This window comes from Trichosurus vulpecula, chromosome 5 (assembly GCF_011100635.1).
Source record: "Trichosurus vulpecula isolate mTriVul1 chromosome 5, mTriVul1.pri, whole genome shotgun sequence".
Classification (NCBI taxonomy): Eukaryota; Metazoa; Chordata; class Mammalia; order Diprotodontia; family Phalangeridae; genus Trichosurus; species Trichosurus vulpecula.
In genome coordinates this window covers 233,968,104-233,985,002 of record NC_050577.1, presented here as the reverse complement: position 1 = coordinate 233,985,002, position 16,899 = coordinate 233,968,104, and the positions used below count along the sequence as shown (strand labels likewise).

At 36.3% G+C, this 16,899-nt stretch overlaps 1 protein-coding gene across 1 annotated transcript in view; it reads left to right on the top strand.

Moving 5' to 3' along the window:
- Positions 1 to 16,899, top strand: part of METTL25 (methyltransferase like 25) — a 153,369-nt gene that overhangs the window by 122,989 nt on the left and 13,481 nt on the right. Inside the window, exons 8-9 of the mRNA XM_036758454.1 lie at positions 4,990 to 5,063; positions 16,561 to 16,654. Of these exons, the coding sequence (XP_036614349.1) occupies positions 4,990 to 5,063; positions 16,561 to 16,654 (168 nt within the window). The remainder of the gene's footprint in view (positions 1 to 4,989; positions 5,064 to 16,560; positions 16,655 to 16,899) is intronic.

Here is a 16,899-nt window from a genome sequence, read left to right as displayed (position 1 = left end):
AGCTGATCTAACCATTCTGGTGAGCAATTTGGAATTATACCTAAAAGACTATAAAAATGTGCATACTTTTTGATCCAGCAATACCACTGCTAAGTCTATATCCCAAAGACATCCCCAAAAAAGAGAAAAGCCCCTCTTTGTACAAAAATATTTATAGCAGCTCTTTTTGTGGTGGCTAAGAATTAGAAATCAAAAGGATACCCATCAATTGGGGAATGGCTAAGCAAGCTGTAGAATATGATTTTAATGGAATATTATAATATTTCAGAAAAACCTGGAAAGACTCACATGAACTTGATGTATAGTGAAGTGAACAGAACCAGAAGAATGTTGTACACAGTAACACCAGTATTGTTCGATGAAGAACCATGAATGACTTAGCTATTCTCAGTAGTACAATTATCCAAGACAATCCTAAAGGATTAATGATGAAGCATGCTATCTACCTTCAGAGAAATAACTGATATTGATTGAATACAGACTGAAGCATGCTATTTTTCACTTTTTTAAATTCTTTTATTTGAGTCTTCTTTTACAAAATGACTAATATGGAAATGTTTTAATTGCACATGTGTAACCTATATCTTATTGCTTACCATCTCAAAGAGGGGGGAGGAGAGGGAAGGAGGGACAGATAGAATTTGGAACTCAGAACTTTAAATAAAAATGTTTTTTAAAAATTGGAAAAAAATAAAGTTATTTAATGTGTAAAAAAAACAAGTAAATTGATGTCCTTTTTTATTTAAGAAAAACCACTCTTATTATATTTTACATTGGTATTACACATTTTACTTCTTTCTACTGGAAACTTAATCTGTAAATCTTCTTTCCCTTGTATCACTAGTTCTATGTAATCACAAGAAGAAACGAATCATAACACAAAAGCAATCTGTGTATATAATTCAAGTTATATTTTGGAGGAAAAAGCTCTTGACAGATGTTAATGATAATTCCTTATTGGATTACCAATTTGCATATACATACAAAATAAGTAAAAAACATAGTTTATTGGCTGAATAGTAGAATTATATGCATAAGTGTCTGATCCTTAATCTTATTTTGCATGGAATTTACCTCTATGAACTCTTCTGATGATTTCTTTTTTTGTTATGCCCACATTTTAGTACTACTTCTTATTGGAGGCTGCTATACCCATACTTAAGGCATAGTTCGGAACAACTAACTGGGGGGAATAACTGGTCTAAATTTTATGATCTTAGAATTGCAACAAGTAACATGGGACAACCATGGTTATCAAAAGAGTCAGGACCCAAAAAGATCTCAACAAACTTGCTGTTATTAGGAAAGCAGACTAGATTTTTTATAATTAAATGAGAACAAATGTAAAGCCCAGAAATTAGGTTCCAAAACTCAACTGCACAGGGAGTTTAGGATGAAAAGAAGCATAGCATATGAAAAAGATGCAAACATTAGTTGTTAATATAGCAAGATCAGACCACATTTGGCGTATTGTGTTCAGTTCTCTGAGTGACTAATTTTAGGGAGGACAGGTCAAAGACAGGGCAAGCAAAATGACAGGCCTGGAAACCGTGGTCCATGAGGACTGGTTAAAATGAATTGAGCGTGTGTATTCTGGACAAGATGTGAGGTTGGGGTCATTTTAGCTTCTTTAAATATTTATTCCTCAGGAATTATTCAATTAAGGGTTATCATATAGAAAAAGGGTCAGACTCGTTCTCTTCTCACCTCTTATACCCTCACTACACACCCCCTCCCCAAGAATAAAACTAGAAGCAGTGGGCAGAAGCTACAGAAGGGCAAATTTCATTTCAGTATAATTAAAAGCTTTCTAGCAATTAGAACTGTCCTAGTAGTGGAACAAACCACCTCTGGAGATGGATATCCTTCTTACAAATAAAAGTCTGCAGGCAGAGACTGGGGATATGGTAGGCAAGATTCTTATTCAAATGTAGGTTGAACTAAATTACCTGTCAGATCTCTGCAAATTGTACAATTTGTGATTGTGTTCTCTTCACAGAATTTACAATAATTTTTGCTTTTAGCTCAGCAGTAGGCATATGTAAGTATTTTTAAACATATATATATGTATAGACACACACGTATATATCACTAAATGATAACGGTAGGTGACTAAAGTAGTGAGATAAAAGAACCTGTAATTTAGTAATTCTTTTTTAAGATGAAAAAATGCCAACTGGAAATTTTGTGTAAAATAGCAAAGTCCAAGATGCATATGTAGGGTTTGGCCCAATACTACACATTATAAATTTGTGATTAACTTCATGCCACCTCTTGAGAAAAAAAAGTGGATAAAAATGAAATAGAAGTTGGTTACTGAGTGTTCATGACCAGCCTGATTTTTTGTTCGTTTTACATATCGGACTCCCGAGCATATTCATGTTGCATTTTTCATTACTGTGTAATTTCAATACCATTGCCTAACCACAAATAAAATTACAGACTTAAACCTTCTGAATTTTTCTTTTTGGACAGGCCTAGTTTAATGTAAACAAGATTATTGTATCTAACCATTTAGATATAGGGAAAAATGATACCAAGTCATTGACTTATAATTTACTACAATTTCTCAACCCAGAAGGAATTTTGAAGGGAAAAAAAAAAGATCTTTCCATGTGCCTTCTTTATAACATTACTTATTTTGTTTACATTTTATTTTCCTATATAAATATATCATATTTAAAGGTATGAAATTTTGTATGCTCTACTTTCCTGTGACAATATATCACTTTTATGTAGTGCTATGTAATTTAGAAAATGCTTTCTTCTCAAGACCCATCTCTGGTAGGTAGTGCAAGTGTCAGTGTTCCATCTTCCAGAAGAAGAAATTAAGCCTCAGAGAGGTTCAGTGGATCATCTTTTGCCATATTTCTAGCTAATTATCAGAGCTAGGACTGCTTCCCAACCCCAAGGCCACTGATCTTTCCATTACACCATGTTGTTTGTCCATGTTCCTCTGCAAAAGGGAATGATGTGAAACCAAATACATATGGGTGTGTGTGTGGGGGGGTGTGTGTGTTTGTGTATGTGTGTGTATACACACACACTCACATACACAACCTTAGGATACTCATAAAACATTTTTTGGTTTATTTGTTTTCTCATGATTTTTCTCTTTTAGTTCTGTCTCACTCCTTCATCTTTCATAGTTTCCTTTATTTTCTCTCACAGTTACAGTTCCTTTGAGTCCTAACTATAGAAGGCCTTTTCAACTTTGGAATGAAAAAATTGTTTTAAAAAACTGTTCTTAATTCGTGGATCATCATATTTGGAGCAGCCAGTAATACACCAGCTTATCTGGTCTTCTTCTGTTGTTATAGTTATTTTTTTTTCTGAATTTGCAAACACCAACTAAAAGGAGTACTTTCATGTACACTGCAGAGCAAAAAAAAAAATGTATCATATATGAAACTGCACATCTCTATTATAAACAGCTTGCTTTTCTTTTAAAATGTATAGTAAATACAACATCTAACCTTCAGAGCTGTCCATGTCAGATTCTTTTGGTACATCAAAAATTTTTTATTAGAAAAGAAATTCCTTCCTTTCTCCCTTCCTTACTTCTTCCATAGTCCAACTGAATTGCCACATGGGCCATGTCCAAAAATGGATGTTTCATTCTGTATCTTGAGTCCCATTCCTCTCTGCCATCAGTTAGTACCTTGATCAAGGTTCTTCCATCTTTTAGAGTTGTTCATCTTTGCATTGTTATAGGTAAATAAATTGTTCTCATAGTTCTACTCACTTCATTCTGCCTCAATTCCTGTAGAACCTTCCAGGTTTCTCTGAAAACATCCCTTTAATTATTTCTTATGGTGCAATAAAATTCCATTACATTCATATGCCAGAATTTGTTCACCTGTTCCCCATTTGATGAGTGCCCTGTAAGTTTGAAGTTCTTTTCACCTACAATATGAGCTACTATAAATGCTTTTGGACAGAAGAGTCTTTTTTTTATCTCTTTGTAGCATATAGACCTAGTACTGGTGTTGCTGGGTCAAAAGATCCACAAAGTTTAGTAACTTTTTGAACATAGTTCCAGATTGCTTCAGAATCACCACTTCACTAATTCCCAATAAGGAAAGCTAGGTGGCAGAATGGACAGAGTGCTGCAGTCAAGGAGACCTGAGTTCAGATTTGCCTTGGGTATAGAACAGCTCTGTGACCCTGGAAAAGTCACTTAACTTCTGTCTATTGCGTTTTCCTTATCTGTAAAATGTGGATAACAATAGTGCCTCCCTCCTAGTGTTGTGAAGATAAAATGAGAGAATACTTGAAGAGCCTTTTGCAAATCCTAAAAGGGTATATAAATGCTAACTATTGTTATATGAAGCAATTTTTATATGCTGTTGAAAATTTGGATTTCTTCCTTTGAAAACTGCTTTTTCATGTCATTGTATCAATCTGGTAGAATGGGGAATGGTTCTTATCCTTATGTATCTCTCATATGAGACTTTTAATGGACAAAACCCCAAAGGAAATTGGGAAGTAGTTTCATATGAGACTTTTATCAGAGAAATTTTTGGCAGGGATTTTTTTTCGCAGTTACTTTTCTATTTTAATGCATTAATTTTATATATGCAAAAACTTTTAAAGTTTTTTGTAACCAAAATTGTCTGTTTTATTTTCCATGAACCTCTCTAGCCCTTGTCTTTCCCTTTTTGTTCCTTTCTATTCCTGCATTTGTATTTCAGTTTCCACTCAGTTCTGGCCTTTTCATCAGAAATTCTTGGAAGTCCTCTATGCCATTTCCCCCACTATAGGATTATACTCACTTTTACTAAATAGGCTTAATACTTAAATCCTTAATACACGAACTCTTTGTTGTTGTTCCTTCTGTTGCCTTGTTGGTCCTTTATTGGGGTATTTGTGCAGGATTATACCTCTCAGGTTCTAACATGCCACCATATTATTCCCACGTCTTTATTTTTTTCTAACATTTTTTCCTGTTGTGTAGACATTTACATATGTTTTGGTTTTCTTTTTTAGCTGGCCACTGAATCTTTGTTCTATCGTGCTGTCCTTCAAGAGATTATTAAAGAATACTATGGCATCACCGAATGGTAAGATTTTGATCCAATTCCATTAAACTACAGATGCAGGAGGCAAATTATCTTTAAAGATGAACTTGTTTGGTATCAAGTTAATCAATGACTGAAGCCATATGTATGTTAAAGTCATTCTGTCAACTGATGCGACATGTAGGTAGTCTCTTCACTGCTATCCCTTGAATTTTTCATCACTAGAATGAGGACCATAATAACACTACCTTCCTGTCCTGCTGGACTGTTTAAAACATGAGTTAAATGGGCTTCAGAATTTAATAAATAAAGAGAATCAATAAGGGATATTATACATTATCCCCATATAATCTCTCTTTTTTTTTCCTTTGGATTTTTGTACCACTGAAATAGAGGAGGGTAAGGGCATTATTCAGTGGCTATCAGTCTGACAGCTGCTGTTTGTAGGAGCATCATCGTCCTCCTTCAGTAGGAATGTGAATAGTGTCAATTGTGGTGGCATAGACAAAGTCCCAGGCTTGGGATGTCCAAAGGCCTGCGTCCTAACTTGCTGGGTAACATAACTGTTTCTCTAAAAAAGAACAACTGTTGGGAAAGTATGTAACGTAATAAATATGAAAGTAAAAATCACTGCAAAAATAAACATAATTATGGTTTTTCTCACTCTCAGAAGTCCTATCCAGCCTTCAGGGCCATCTCTTCATAAAGTCAAAAAAAAGTCTTCTCTGTATGTAAAGTAAGACCATTTTGACCAGGTGGGTAGCAGAAGAATAAAACTGCTGGCTAGACATGACCCCCAGCAGTCCAGGAGTTGGCACATGCAACTCCCTTCAAATCTCTGCCTGATATGACTAGCTAGCAGGGCCTACTATCTCCTTCTCAAGCTGGGAATATGACTCTTTATTTTTTCTCTCTTTTCTTATCTGTGGACCACCCTGAATCCTCCCTTTTCCGAATTCAATTTTTTCTACTTTTCCCTAAACAGCATAGTTCAACAATTTATTACGTTGTTCTTTTATGATTATAAAACAGTATTGACTGTTTTAACTTTTAGCTGTATTTAACCATGAATATAGAACAGTGTAACTGTGATTATAATATCCAATCCAATGCTTCATGGTTGGTATAGGTAATGTGCTACTGCACGTTATCACCAGGGAACAAGCAGCAGAAAAACAATTTCATTATCAAGGATGTGTATGGTCTGAAAGGCACATGGAAGAAAACCCTCTAAACTTAACTTTGTAGCCAAAATCTCTCAGAAACAATTTATTAACATCCAAGCATTTCTGCTTAGAGAGAGATTCTAAGGGATAGATTCCCTCTGACAAACAGACAACTCTGGCCCATGCAATTTCCAATTTACATTTTATAGAAATTGTAAACCAGAAGCAGAATAAATTTAACAGCAAAGTAAAACAAAGAACAAAGTAGAAATTTAGGGCTTTAGATTGACCAAATAGAAAAATAGTCATGTTAATTCCAGTGTACCCTTGGAAAAAATGTCTTCCCTAAACTACTCCCACTAAAACTGTCCCCATTGAGTCTGGTCTGCAGTAAACAAAAGAGGTGCCTCTATTGTTTAGAGTAATAAAAAGACCTTCCCACTCTTAATTTAGTCATAATAAATAAGATGTTTCCATTCTTAGTTTAGCTTCCATCAGCTCTCTAATGATTAAATCTCAGGGAATTAAAATCACTCCCTGAAACTGATTAAGTCTTTTCTTTAAGGATTCGTAATTCAAAAGAGACCAAAGACTTTAGACCTGGACATTGTTATGATATTAGTCTTAATTTTTAGTAGATAATAGCTGCCTTTCTAGTGTCAAATAGGGGAGTTGTTTAAGCTGGAAGTAGGTCAATGTTCTATAGTCTATGTCTTCAATTAAGCCTACTATTTTTTCTCTATTAATCATAATTGAAATTTAGCATCATTTTATCTAATAGTCATCCAAATGAGGGCATTTGTGTTTTAGATAAAGAAATATGGCAAATGAGGAACGTCCTACCCTGAGAACACCCAACATTGGTAAAGAAAATTGTGTCTAATGTGTAAGAGAAAGAAGTTTTTTGTATGCTTACTTTCTTGAAATGAAGGGCACAACATTATCTTTAATGAATCCATTATACCCAGCCATTGGAGAAATCTGAGTCATGTAAGGTTTCTATAATCATGAGTTATTTAGCGTAATTTCTTATTTTTAGTTTACTGCATAAGAAAAAAAATTTTAAAAAACCATGAGAACTAGCTTGTAAAATGAAAACCCAACATCACAGTGGGGAAAATCAAGACTTTTTTGAAATGAACAAATGTGCATTTAAATTGAAAAGTGGTTCAGGCATAGTTTAGAGTTCACCGTGTTAAGAAGTCACCATTTTCAGTGACTTAATTGATGATTTTTCTTCTCTCTCTTACCTTTTAAGTCTCCTTTTATAGTCTTAAAGATTTCATGTGCAGGAGTACATAAAAAGGGGACAAAATAATTGTTGTCATAAAATAGTTTGAGATAATAGAGAAACTACTGTGGTTTTCCTTTGTCCTTGGACACAGTGTTTGCATGTTCCGCCCTCCTCACAATTCTCAGTCATTATTTTTGCTTATTTATTGCCTCGTGTTCTTTCTTTTTTTTACATTGTTGTACCAAAAATTCCAGTCAATTGAGTCTCACACCATTCACAAACTTTCTGAAAATGGCTTTAAGAATGTGACTCAAAAATGAACATTTGCATAGCTTGGTGAAAGCTTGGGGTGGCCAATAGATGACACCATAATTGAGAGGGGTTGTTTGCTTTTCTTTTGTTCTGTCAAAAAGATACAACATTTCAAAATACGGAGGCATTAGCAATCTTGTAATAGTACACACTTTTCCCTCTTCCATAGAGAAGGAAGACAGAGAAACCACAACAGCAACAAAAAGGCACACTGTGGCCCGTGGAAGGAGAGATGATGTTAGGTTCTGCTGGCTAGACAACTAACCAGAGCGTCTATAAGGGGTATAAAGATGGACATGCACTAGAGTGCACCTCCTGGAGTTCTGGGAGATAATGTCCAGCCATCAGGTCTATCCTTTCACTTCCAAACTGGCCCCAGTGATCTTGATTTTGTTGTCGTTCAGTTGTTTCAGTCATGTTCGACCCTTCGTGACCCCTTCTGGGGTTTTCTTGGCAAACATCCTGGAGTGGTTTGCCGTTTCCTTCTCCAGCTTATTTTAGAGGAGGAACTGAGGCAAACAGGGTTAAGTGACTTGTCCAGGTTCACACAGCTAGTAAGTGTCTGAAGCCAGATTTGAACTAAGAAAAATGAGTCTTCCTGATTCCAAGCCCAGTGCCCCTAGCCGTCCTTGTGATTTTGCTTAGGTTTATATAATGGGCCATACTTAAAACTTCCTCTCACTTCTCTATGTCCTGTGCTTATTCTCCAGTTCCTCCTTGAGACTGGGAGGATTGTATTATACTCTTTTCCAATTTTCTGAGTTATTTCCTATTCAGTCAGGCTTATGATTACTCAGTTTTCACCCCCCTCCCAGGGATCATGGTCAAATATCTTTCCCACATTACAGAAAACTTTTTGTCAGACTTCCTTTCCTCTAGGTACGCCATCAAAGAGTTGGAATGAAGTGGTACATTAGTAATGTCCAAAGGAGCATAGTATTGTTACTCTTAGTACTGTCAAAAATGATGAAGGCTGTCCTAAAAAGTACTCAGTTCCCCATCACTTTAGATATTCAAGCGAAGTCTGAACAATCATTTCTCAGGGATCTTATAAGATGCATGCTTCAGATAGGGGTTGGTCCAGATAACCGCTGAGATCGAGTGAGAGCAGTGCATTTAAAATATTGTGTGAACCTTAAAGTAGATATAAATGTCAGCATTCCTACGTGAAAGATTTAAGAACATTTGTTTTGAGAAACTACAGAATGATAATATGTGAGATATATTTTAATCCACATTCATATACTCAAGAGCTGAGAAATGATAACTTAAAGTCTTCTAGATGTGGCAAAATGATCAGGAAAACATACAAAAGAAACTGGAACATTTATTGACACATCTTGAGACTTGTGATACAAAGAAGAAATGGTTAAGAGGAGGCGATGGAACTTCAATACTCCAATGTGTCCTTTTTTTAATGCCGTTGAAGACCTTTTGGATCAGATATACTTATCTGTCTATGTGTAGTTTTACCTCAGTAGGATGTATCCCCAGCACTTTTCACAGTACTTGGCACTGAGTAGGTGCTCAGTAAATGCTAGCTGAATTGAATTAAAACACTGGAAGTGCTGATTAAATATAAATGTGCTATTAATGTTTATTGGAAGAAACATTTTTGACAACCTCCTCAATCAACACTAATAGTGGGCTGCAATATACTTTCATGCTACTTCATCAGATCAGAAATGACCTGACAAAGACACCAACCTTTGAGATAAATACTGCTGTGACTGAAGAGATCAAATGGGAAGTCATCAAGAATTGATGACTTCTCATGGAAATATGCTTAGCTTGTTCATCCTGTCCCCGAATAAGACCTTCCTCCCTAATATTCCCATCACATAGTCATCTGTAATGCTCTATGGTAAACTAACTCCCTAGCTATTGCCATTCAATTTTGAAAGGGCTTTATTTTTAGGAAATTTTTTTAGCCCAAATTGACCTCTCTATAATTAAAAGAAGTAGAATTATAAAATGAGTTTCATGCCTTCTCATCTTAAAGATTTAGAAAAGGGGAAATTTCAGGTCATGACAAATGCATCATAATTGTGAAAATATTTTAGAAGAGATTAATGTGTGGTAATTATAGTCAAATCATCTTAAATTCAGTGGAAAAATCATCACAAGATTTAGTCTGAAGTTACTCATCTACTACTATGCAGTCTTCTTCCTGTTCCTGTAAGGGATTTGCTGACATTGCATCTTTGCTTCTCTTTTCATATGTCAGATATCTCTTAGCTGTCTCATTTGTTGCCCACCTCTTCAGTTAACACCAAGAATCATAGAACATTAGATCTAGAAGAGACTTTTAGAGATCATTTGATCCAACTCAATGAAATCAAAGCATTTCCCAAATGTTGCACATCCCTACCTGGCCATCTCATAGACAATTCAAGCTCAACACGTCCAAAATGAGACTTATCATTTTTGCCACACAAATCTGCCTCTCCTCCAAACTTTTACATTTTTGTTGAAAGCACTGCCATCCTTCTAGTCACTCAAATTTACAACCTCAAGGTCATCCTCTGTCCTTTGTTTTTCCTTTACCCACCATATTCAATCAGTTGTCAAGTCATATCAGTTGTAACCCACATAATCTCAGCTATCCATCCCATACCCTTCATGGGCACAGATACCAACCAAGTTCAAGCCCTCATTATCTCTTGCCTGGAGTATTGCAACAGGCTCCTGTTTCCAGTCTTTCTTTCCCCTCTCCACTCTATACATATTCCAAAATAATCTTCTCACAACTGACCGTATTACTCCTTGCTGAGTAAATTTCAATTGCCCTTCACAGTTGGACTCCTGCCTACCTTTCCGTACTTGTTTTACATACTTTTCCTTCACTCATCTACTCTGTAGCCAAAATGGCCTACATACTCTTCCCCTAATTGATACTCGGTCTCCTTCCATCTTTTCATGTGTCTTATCCCTTCTCACTTCTGCCTTTGTGAATCCTCCTCTTCAGGTTTATCTCAGGTGCCACATCCTCTTTGAAATCTTTCCTGGTCTTCTTAGTCATTAAGACTTTCTCCTTCCCTCCCTAAATTAACTTGTTTTTACATATCTGTGTGCGTGCTGTGTACAGCAGGAGGATGTAAGCTACTTGAGAAGCAAAAATGGTTTTGTTTTTCCCTTTGTATTGCCTGCATCTAACACAGTGTCAAAACTCCAGTAAATCAATATCCATAATGAAAATCTGAAGACTCTTAAATGCTTCCCTTGCCTAAGAAGCTATTTCATGCAAAACTGGCAATGAAAAAATTAGCATATTAAATGCAGTGTAGCCTTTATATGTCTGGGAAAAAAAAGACTATATGAGGAATGTGATGTTGGACCTCAAATTAAATCCATAGTTTATCAGGATATACCACTGGAGTAGTGCATATAGATAATGTCTCAAAATGCTAGCAAAATCTAATCGGGATTTCTGAAAATTATATTATTCCATTGGGAGAACCAACAGTCTTTATATTCTTTCAAGCAAATTAAATGTAACATAATTATGATCATTAGATATTAACTTCTTTTGGCCATATATTGATGGCAAAGTCTGGTAAAGATGCCTCGATCGAAACGGTGCTTTGAGTTGAGCAGAAGAAGGTGCTAGAGGAGGACAATTAAATTAAAAATATATTTTCTAACAAGCCAACATTCTCAATATTACCATGTTAACTTTCCTTATACATAGGTCTGATCCTGTTACTCTTCTGTTCAAAATCCTTCAATGGTTTCCTGTTGCTTGCCAGCTGAATTTCAAACTGCTTAGCCTGTCCTTCCTTCAAGGCTCCCTTTACTCTCACGTCACCCTTCTTTTCTGGACAGATTTCATATTATTCCACCCATAGCATCTGCTGCAGCCAGACTTAACCGCTCAATGCCTCCAGTAAACATTCAGTGCTTTCCCACCTTTGTGTTTTTGCTCATGCTGTTCCTTCCCCTGGAAGTCACCCCAGGCCCGATTCCATGGCCAACTATTGAAATCCTCCCCTTCCTTTAAGATCTAGCTCAGATGTTGCCTTCTCCATGAAGCATTTCCTTATTACCCCCATTCGAAACTTGTGTTTACTTCCTCAGACCTCTCATAGCCCTTTGTTTATAACTCTCTTGAATCATCTTGTTTGTATTATGGTTACTTATTAGGAATAGTGACATTAGTTGGGAATGTTACTTGTTAGTTACTTGTTAGGAAGTTTTTCTTATATTGAAACCCTGCCTTTCAGGCATTTCTACCGTCTGACCCACAAAGGAGGAGACCATGACTTGACCGTCTTTATCTTTCCCTGATGATCTTGTGTAATCTTCTGCCCATAGTGGCTTGAGTTGAATTTTCCTCATCTGTTCACAAATGTAAACTATAAACCTGAAAATAAGTCACTAGGACCTCAACTTATAACTCATATGATTTTTTGCAAGAAGTTCCGCTTACAGAGCTCATTAAATATTTTAAGAGCATATGTCTCATTGATATTATTTAACTGGAAAAGACTTCCAGGTGAGGTGAAGAGTCAGCTCTTCTCTGTCAGTTTAACATGATAAAACAAAAGTGCCTGAATCATTGACTTACTGCTGGTGACAAGCTGAGAACCACACAGAAAAGAACCTTTGATCTCTTGCCATTGGTCAGCAAAATCCAACATCAGGCCTCAAAGGTGACACGTTGTGACCCTATTTGGGGTTTTCTTGGCAAAGGTACTGGAGTGATTTGCCATTTCCTTCTCCATCTCATTTTATAGATGAGGAAACTGAGGCAAACAGGGTTAAAACAAGGGTTGCCATAGTGGATAGAACACCAGGCCTGGAGTCAGGAAGACCTGAGTTAAAATGTGGCCTTAGACATTTATTAGCTGTGTGACCCTGGGCAAGTCACTTAACCTCTGTTTGCCTTAATTCACTAGAGAAGGAAATGGCAAAACACCCTAATATCTTTGCCAAGAAAACTCCATGGAAAGTATAGTCCATAAGGTCACAAAGAGTCAGACACAACTGTACAACAATAAGAATTTTAAAGCCAAAAATGTAGCGTGGTAAAACACACACTGTGCATGTGATTCAATCCACAGTATCTCCATTTATTTTGTGGCAGCTATGTGGCACAGTGGATAGAGTGCAAGGCCTGGGGGCAGGAAAACACATCTTCCTCAATTCAAATCTGTGTGACCTTGGGCAAGTGACTTATTTTGCCTCAGTTTCCTCATCTGCAAAATGAGCTGGAGAAGGAAATGGCAAAGCACTCCACTATCTTTGCCCAGCAAAACCCCAAAGGGGGTCACAAAGATCCGGACATGACAGAAAAACAACTAAACAACAACAGTATCAGGGCTTGCTCTGTTGTGCTTCTTGCCATAACTATTTCTGTAAATAGGATCATGTAATGACTTGACAGGTATTTGTTCAATGTGACAGTGTCCTGGGTAATATCTGTATCAAGTTACTTAGATGAAGGCCTATAAGATAACACTGCATAATGCTAGGCGTGAGTTGAAGAAGTAGGTGACAAGTAAAATAGCCAAGAAATAATAGAGAAGAAAAGAGAAGAGAAAATATTGCTCATCTGATCTGGAGATACAATGAAGTTGGGAGGGGTGGGGAACTTTCGCATGCAATAACAGAATAAAAATGCCAAAAGCTTTCATCCACTTGGCATGGTGCTCTGAAGCTAACAAAATTAATTTAATAGGAAAAAATGGAAAGTTCCATACTTGGATTTTTTTAAATCATCTGCATAAGTATGGAATGGAGATGTGGTTATAACACTGATTATATGGAAAAGGACCGGGAGTTGAACTAAAACTTCTGTAGTTGTTTGTAGTCTGGTATAGGGGGAAAAACTAATTTGACCTTAAAGAGCATTAATAAAATTATAGTGTGCAGAGAAAGAGTAGTACGTGTCTCACTGGACTTTGTCCTATTCAAACCACATCTGAAGTAGTGTGTCTGGTACTGGACTCGCCATTTTTTTTTTTTTTAGAAAGGAATAAGCTTTATTTTTCCTCAGTGGTACATGTCAACAATGTAAAAAGGTGACAGTATATTTTAGTATGAAAGCCAAACAACCAAACACAGAAGGGAGAAATATCAAATGCATACCTTTCAAATCATAATGCAATAAATATTACATTTAATAAAGAGCTTTGGAAAGTTCTAAATTTTTCCCCTCCCCCAAAACAACATGCAATCTGATAGGCTATACATGTACAAACATATTAAACATATTTCCACATTAGTCATGTTGTAAAAGAAGAGTCAAAACAAAAGGGAAAAACCATGAGAAAAAAAAAGAGAGAAAATAGTATGCTTTGTTCAGCATTCAGACTCCACAGTTCTTTCTCTGGCTGTGGGTGACATTTTCCATCACGAATGTTTTGGGAAAGTCTTAGATCATTGCATGACTGAGAAGAGCTAAGTTTATCAAAGTTGGTCATCACATAATGTTAGTGTTACTGTGTACAATATTCTCTTGTTTCTGTTCACTGCACTACTCAGCATCAGTTCATATAAGTCTTTCCACATTTTTTTCCTGAAATCTGCCTGCTTATCATTTCTTTTTTTTTTTTTTTGCTTTTTTTGGGGGCAAGGCAATTGGGGTTAAGTGACTTGCCCAAGGTCACAGAGCTAGTACATGTGTCAAGTGTCTAAGGCCAGATTTGAACTCAGGTCCTCCTGACTCCAGGGCCAGTGCTCTACTCACTGCACCACCTAGCTGCTCATCATTTCTTTTTTTTTTTTTAAATGCAATTTATTTATTTAACATATTTGGTTTTCAGCATTGATTTTCACAACATTTTGGACTCGCCATTTTAGGAAGGACTTTGGCAGCTTAGAGGATTTAGAGGAGAAGGAAAATGAAACCATGTCACATAAGGAGCTTTGAAGGAACAAAAAATATTTAACCTAGAGAAGAGAAGGCATCATGATAGCTATCTTTAAATAGTTTAAGTTGTTAGGACAAGAGTCTTAGATTTAAAGGGCAAAGCTATAATCCAAAGGAGGCAAAATTTCAATGTAAGAAAACTTCCTAAAAAATACAAGAAAACTTCCTAAAAATTAGAACTGCCCAACACTGGATTGGGTTGCCTCAGAGAGTATGAGATTTCTGTCACTGAAAGTATTCAAAAGGAGATTAAATGACTAAAGGATTCATACATTGAGTTACATGGTGACTTAGAAGATGACTTCTAAGGTGCCTCCTTAGGATTATATATTTAGCTCTAGAAAGGACCATGTAATCCAGCCCCACCCCCCACCCCTCATTTTAGAGTCAGGAAAATTAAAGCCTAGCAAGTTTAACTAACTTGCCCAAAGTCATAAACATTGGTTCCTCCAACTTCAAATCCAGCCCTCCTCCCAAACTTGGCAATTTTTTGATTTGTTCATATGTTATTTGCTAAGCACTGTTGGGGAGAGAAACATAAGACCAAGCCCTTACTATCATGAAGCTCTCTGATTGTGGAAAAGCATAAAAAGGTAACTCAGTACAAGGGAATCAGAGAAAAAGATTGCCATGGGCTGGTGTGGTCAGGGAAGGTGTTCTAGAGGAGGTATGCCATGACCTAGAATTCAGCTAGGCAAAGCAGGAAAAAGATGAGTTCTAGACAAGCAACAATCACGGCACGATACAAAAACCCATAGGTAGGAATACAGGGATATACAATGTATGTAGGGTACAACGTGTTTGACTGGAGTGCGTGTCTCATGTATAAATGTAGTCACAAAGAAAAGGAAAGGGCTAGTGAATCCCAAATTCTACAAGACCTTGAACTAAGCAGATAAAGAGTTTAAATGCCATACTCTATGCATACCATTGAAAAAAATAGCAGGGAAATAACATGAATGTTGTGTTTTGAAAAGAATAACTTTATTTATCACCCAGCTCTTCAACTCACACTTAGTGTTATAGAGTGTTATCACATAGACCTTCATCTAGGTGACTGATCCAGATATTGCACAGATACGCAGAATGGATAAGAGAAGGGATAGGTCAGAGGTTGCATGGCCAGTTAGGAGAAATAACCCGAGCCAAGATGACAAAAGCATTTCTCGGAACATCAGGGTGGCAGAAGTGGGAGTAGAAAAGAATGGATGCAAGAGAGAGTACAAAGGAGTAATTGATAAGACTTCGTGATTAAGCATGAGTGGTATTATGCAACACAGGTCCAAATCCAGATTAGCTCTTGTTAAGGGCATACGGTTAGATCATATTTCTGAAACTGTACCCCAAATTATAGGGGGTTAAATTCTGGAATTGTATCATTTAAATAAGGAAACTTAACTATTCCATTTCTCACACACACACACACACACACACACACACGCATGCATGCACTCACGCACTGATCTTCAGGGCATACATAGTAAGATCAATAAGCACAAACTCTGCATATGGGACTTGATCAATTGTAGACATCGAAAAAGTTTGTGCCATATGTACTGAATTCTTGCCACTGTTTGCAGGTGTTGTGATGAAATAGGCACTATCAGTATGAACCAGTAAATTACAAATGTGTTTTATAACAGAATGGAAATTCCTACAAGACAACTATTCCCAGAAAATATCAGATTTTTGTTAGAATAAGTTATTAGATATTAATGGTTTTGTCCCATATCACTTATTTTCCATTGTAGTATTTTCAAAGACGACCAAAAGCAATTTTAAATTGTAATATATAATAAAAAATTGTTTAATTGATACTATTACTGTGTTTAGATCAAATCTGAAGTTTATGCTTTCACCTAATAAATACTCAATAAATATTGGTTGGTTGAATATAAAACATGTATATATTACAGTGGAAAAAGTACAAGATGATTCAATTTTATCTTTCAGTGATAAACATGTTGGTAAAGTTTATTCCAAGTCTACTTCCTTTTTGGATTATGTCAGAAAATCTCTGAAGAAGCTTGAATTAGATGACTCCAAGGTTGGTATCCAGTTATCCAATGTTTTACTGAATTACAGGACAATGAATAAATTGAGGTGTCACAGAACACTTTGCTCCCATTTTCGCCCATGGTCTTTATGAGAAACATTAAGTTGTGTAGAGAACAAACCACAATCTCTTCTGTAAGAGACAGTGTGCCCTCCTGTGAACATTCAGAGGACTTCCCTTTTTGTGTTTACATAGCTAAAAAGAAACTAAGTCAAGATTACACCATGTTTGCGAAT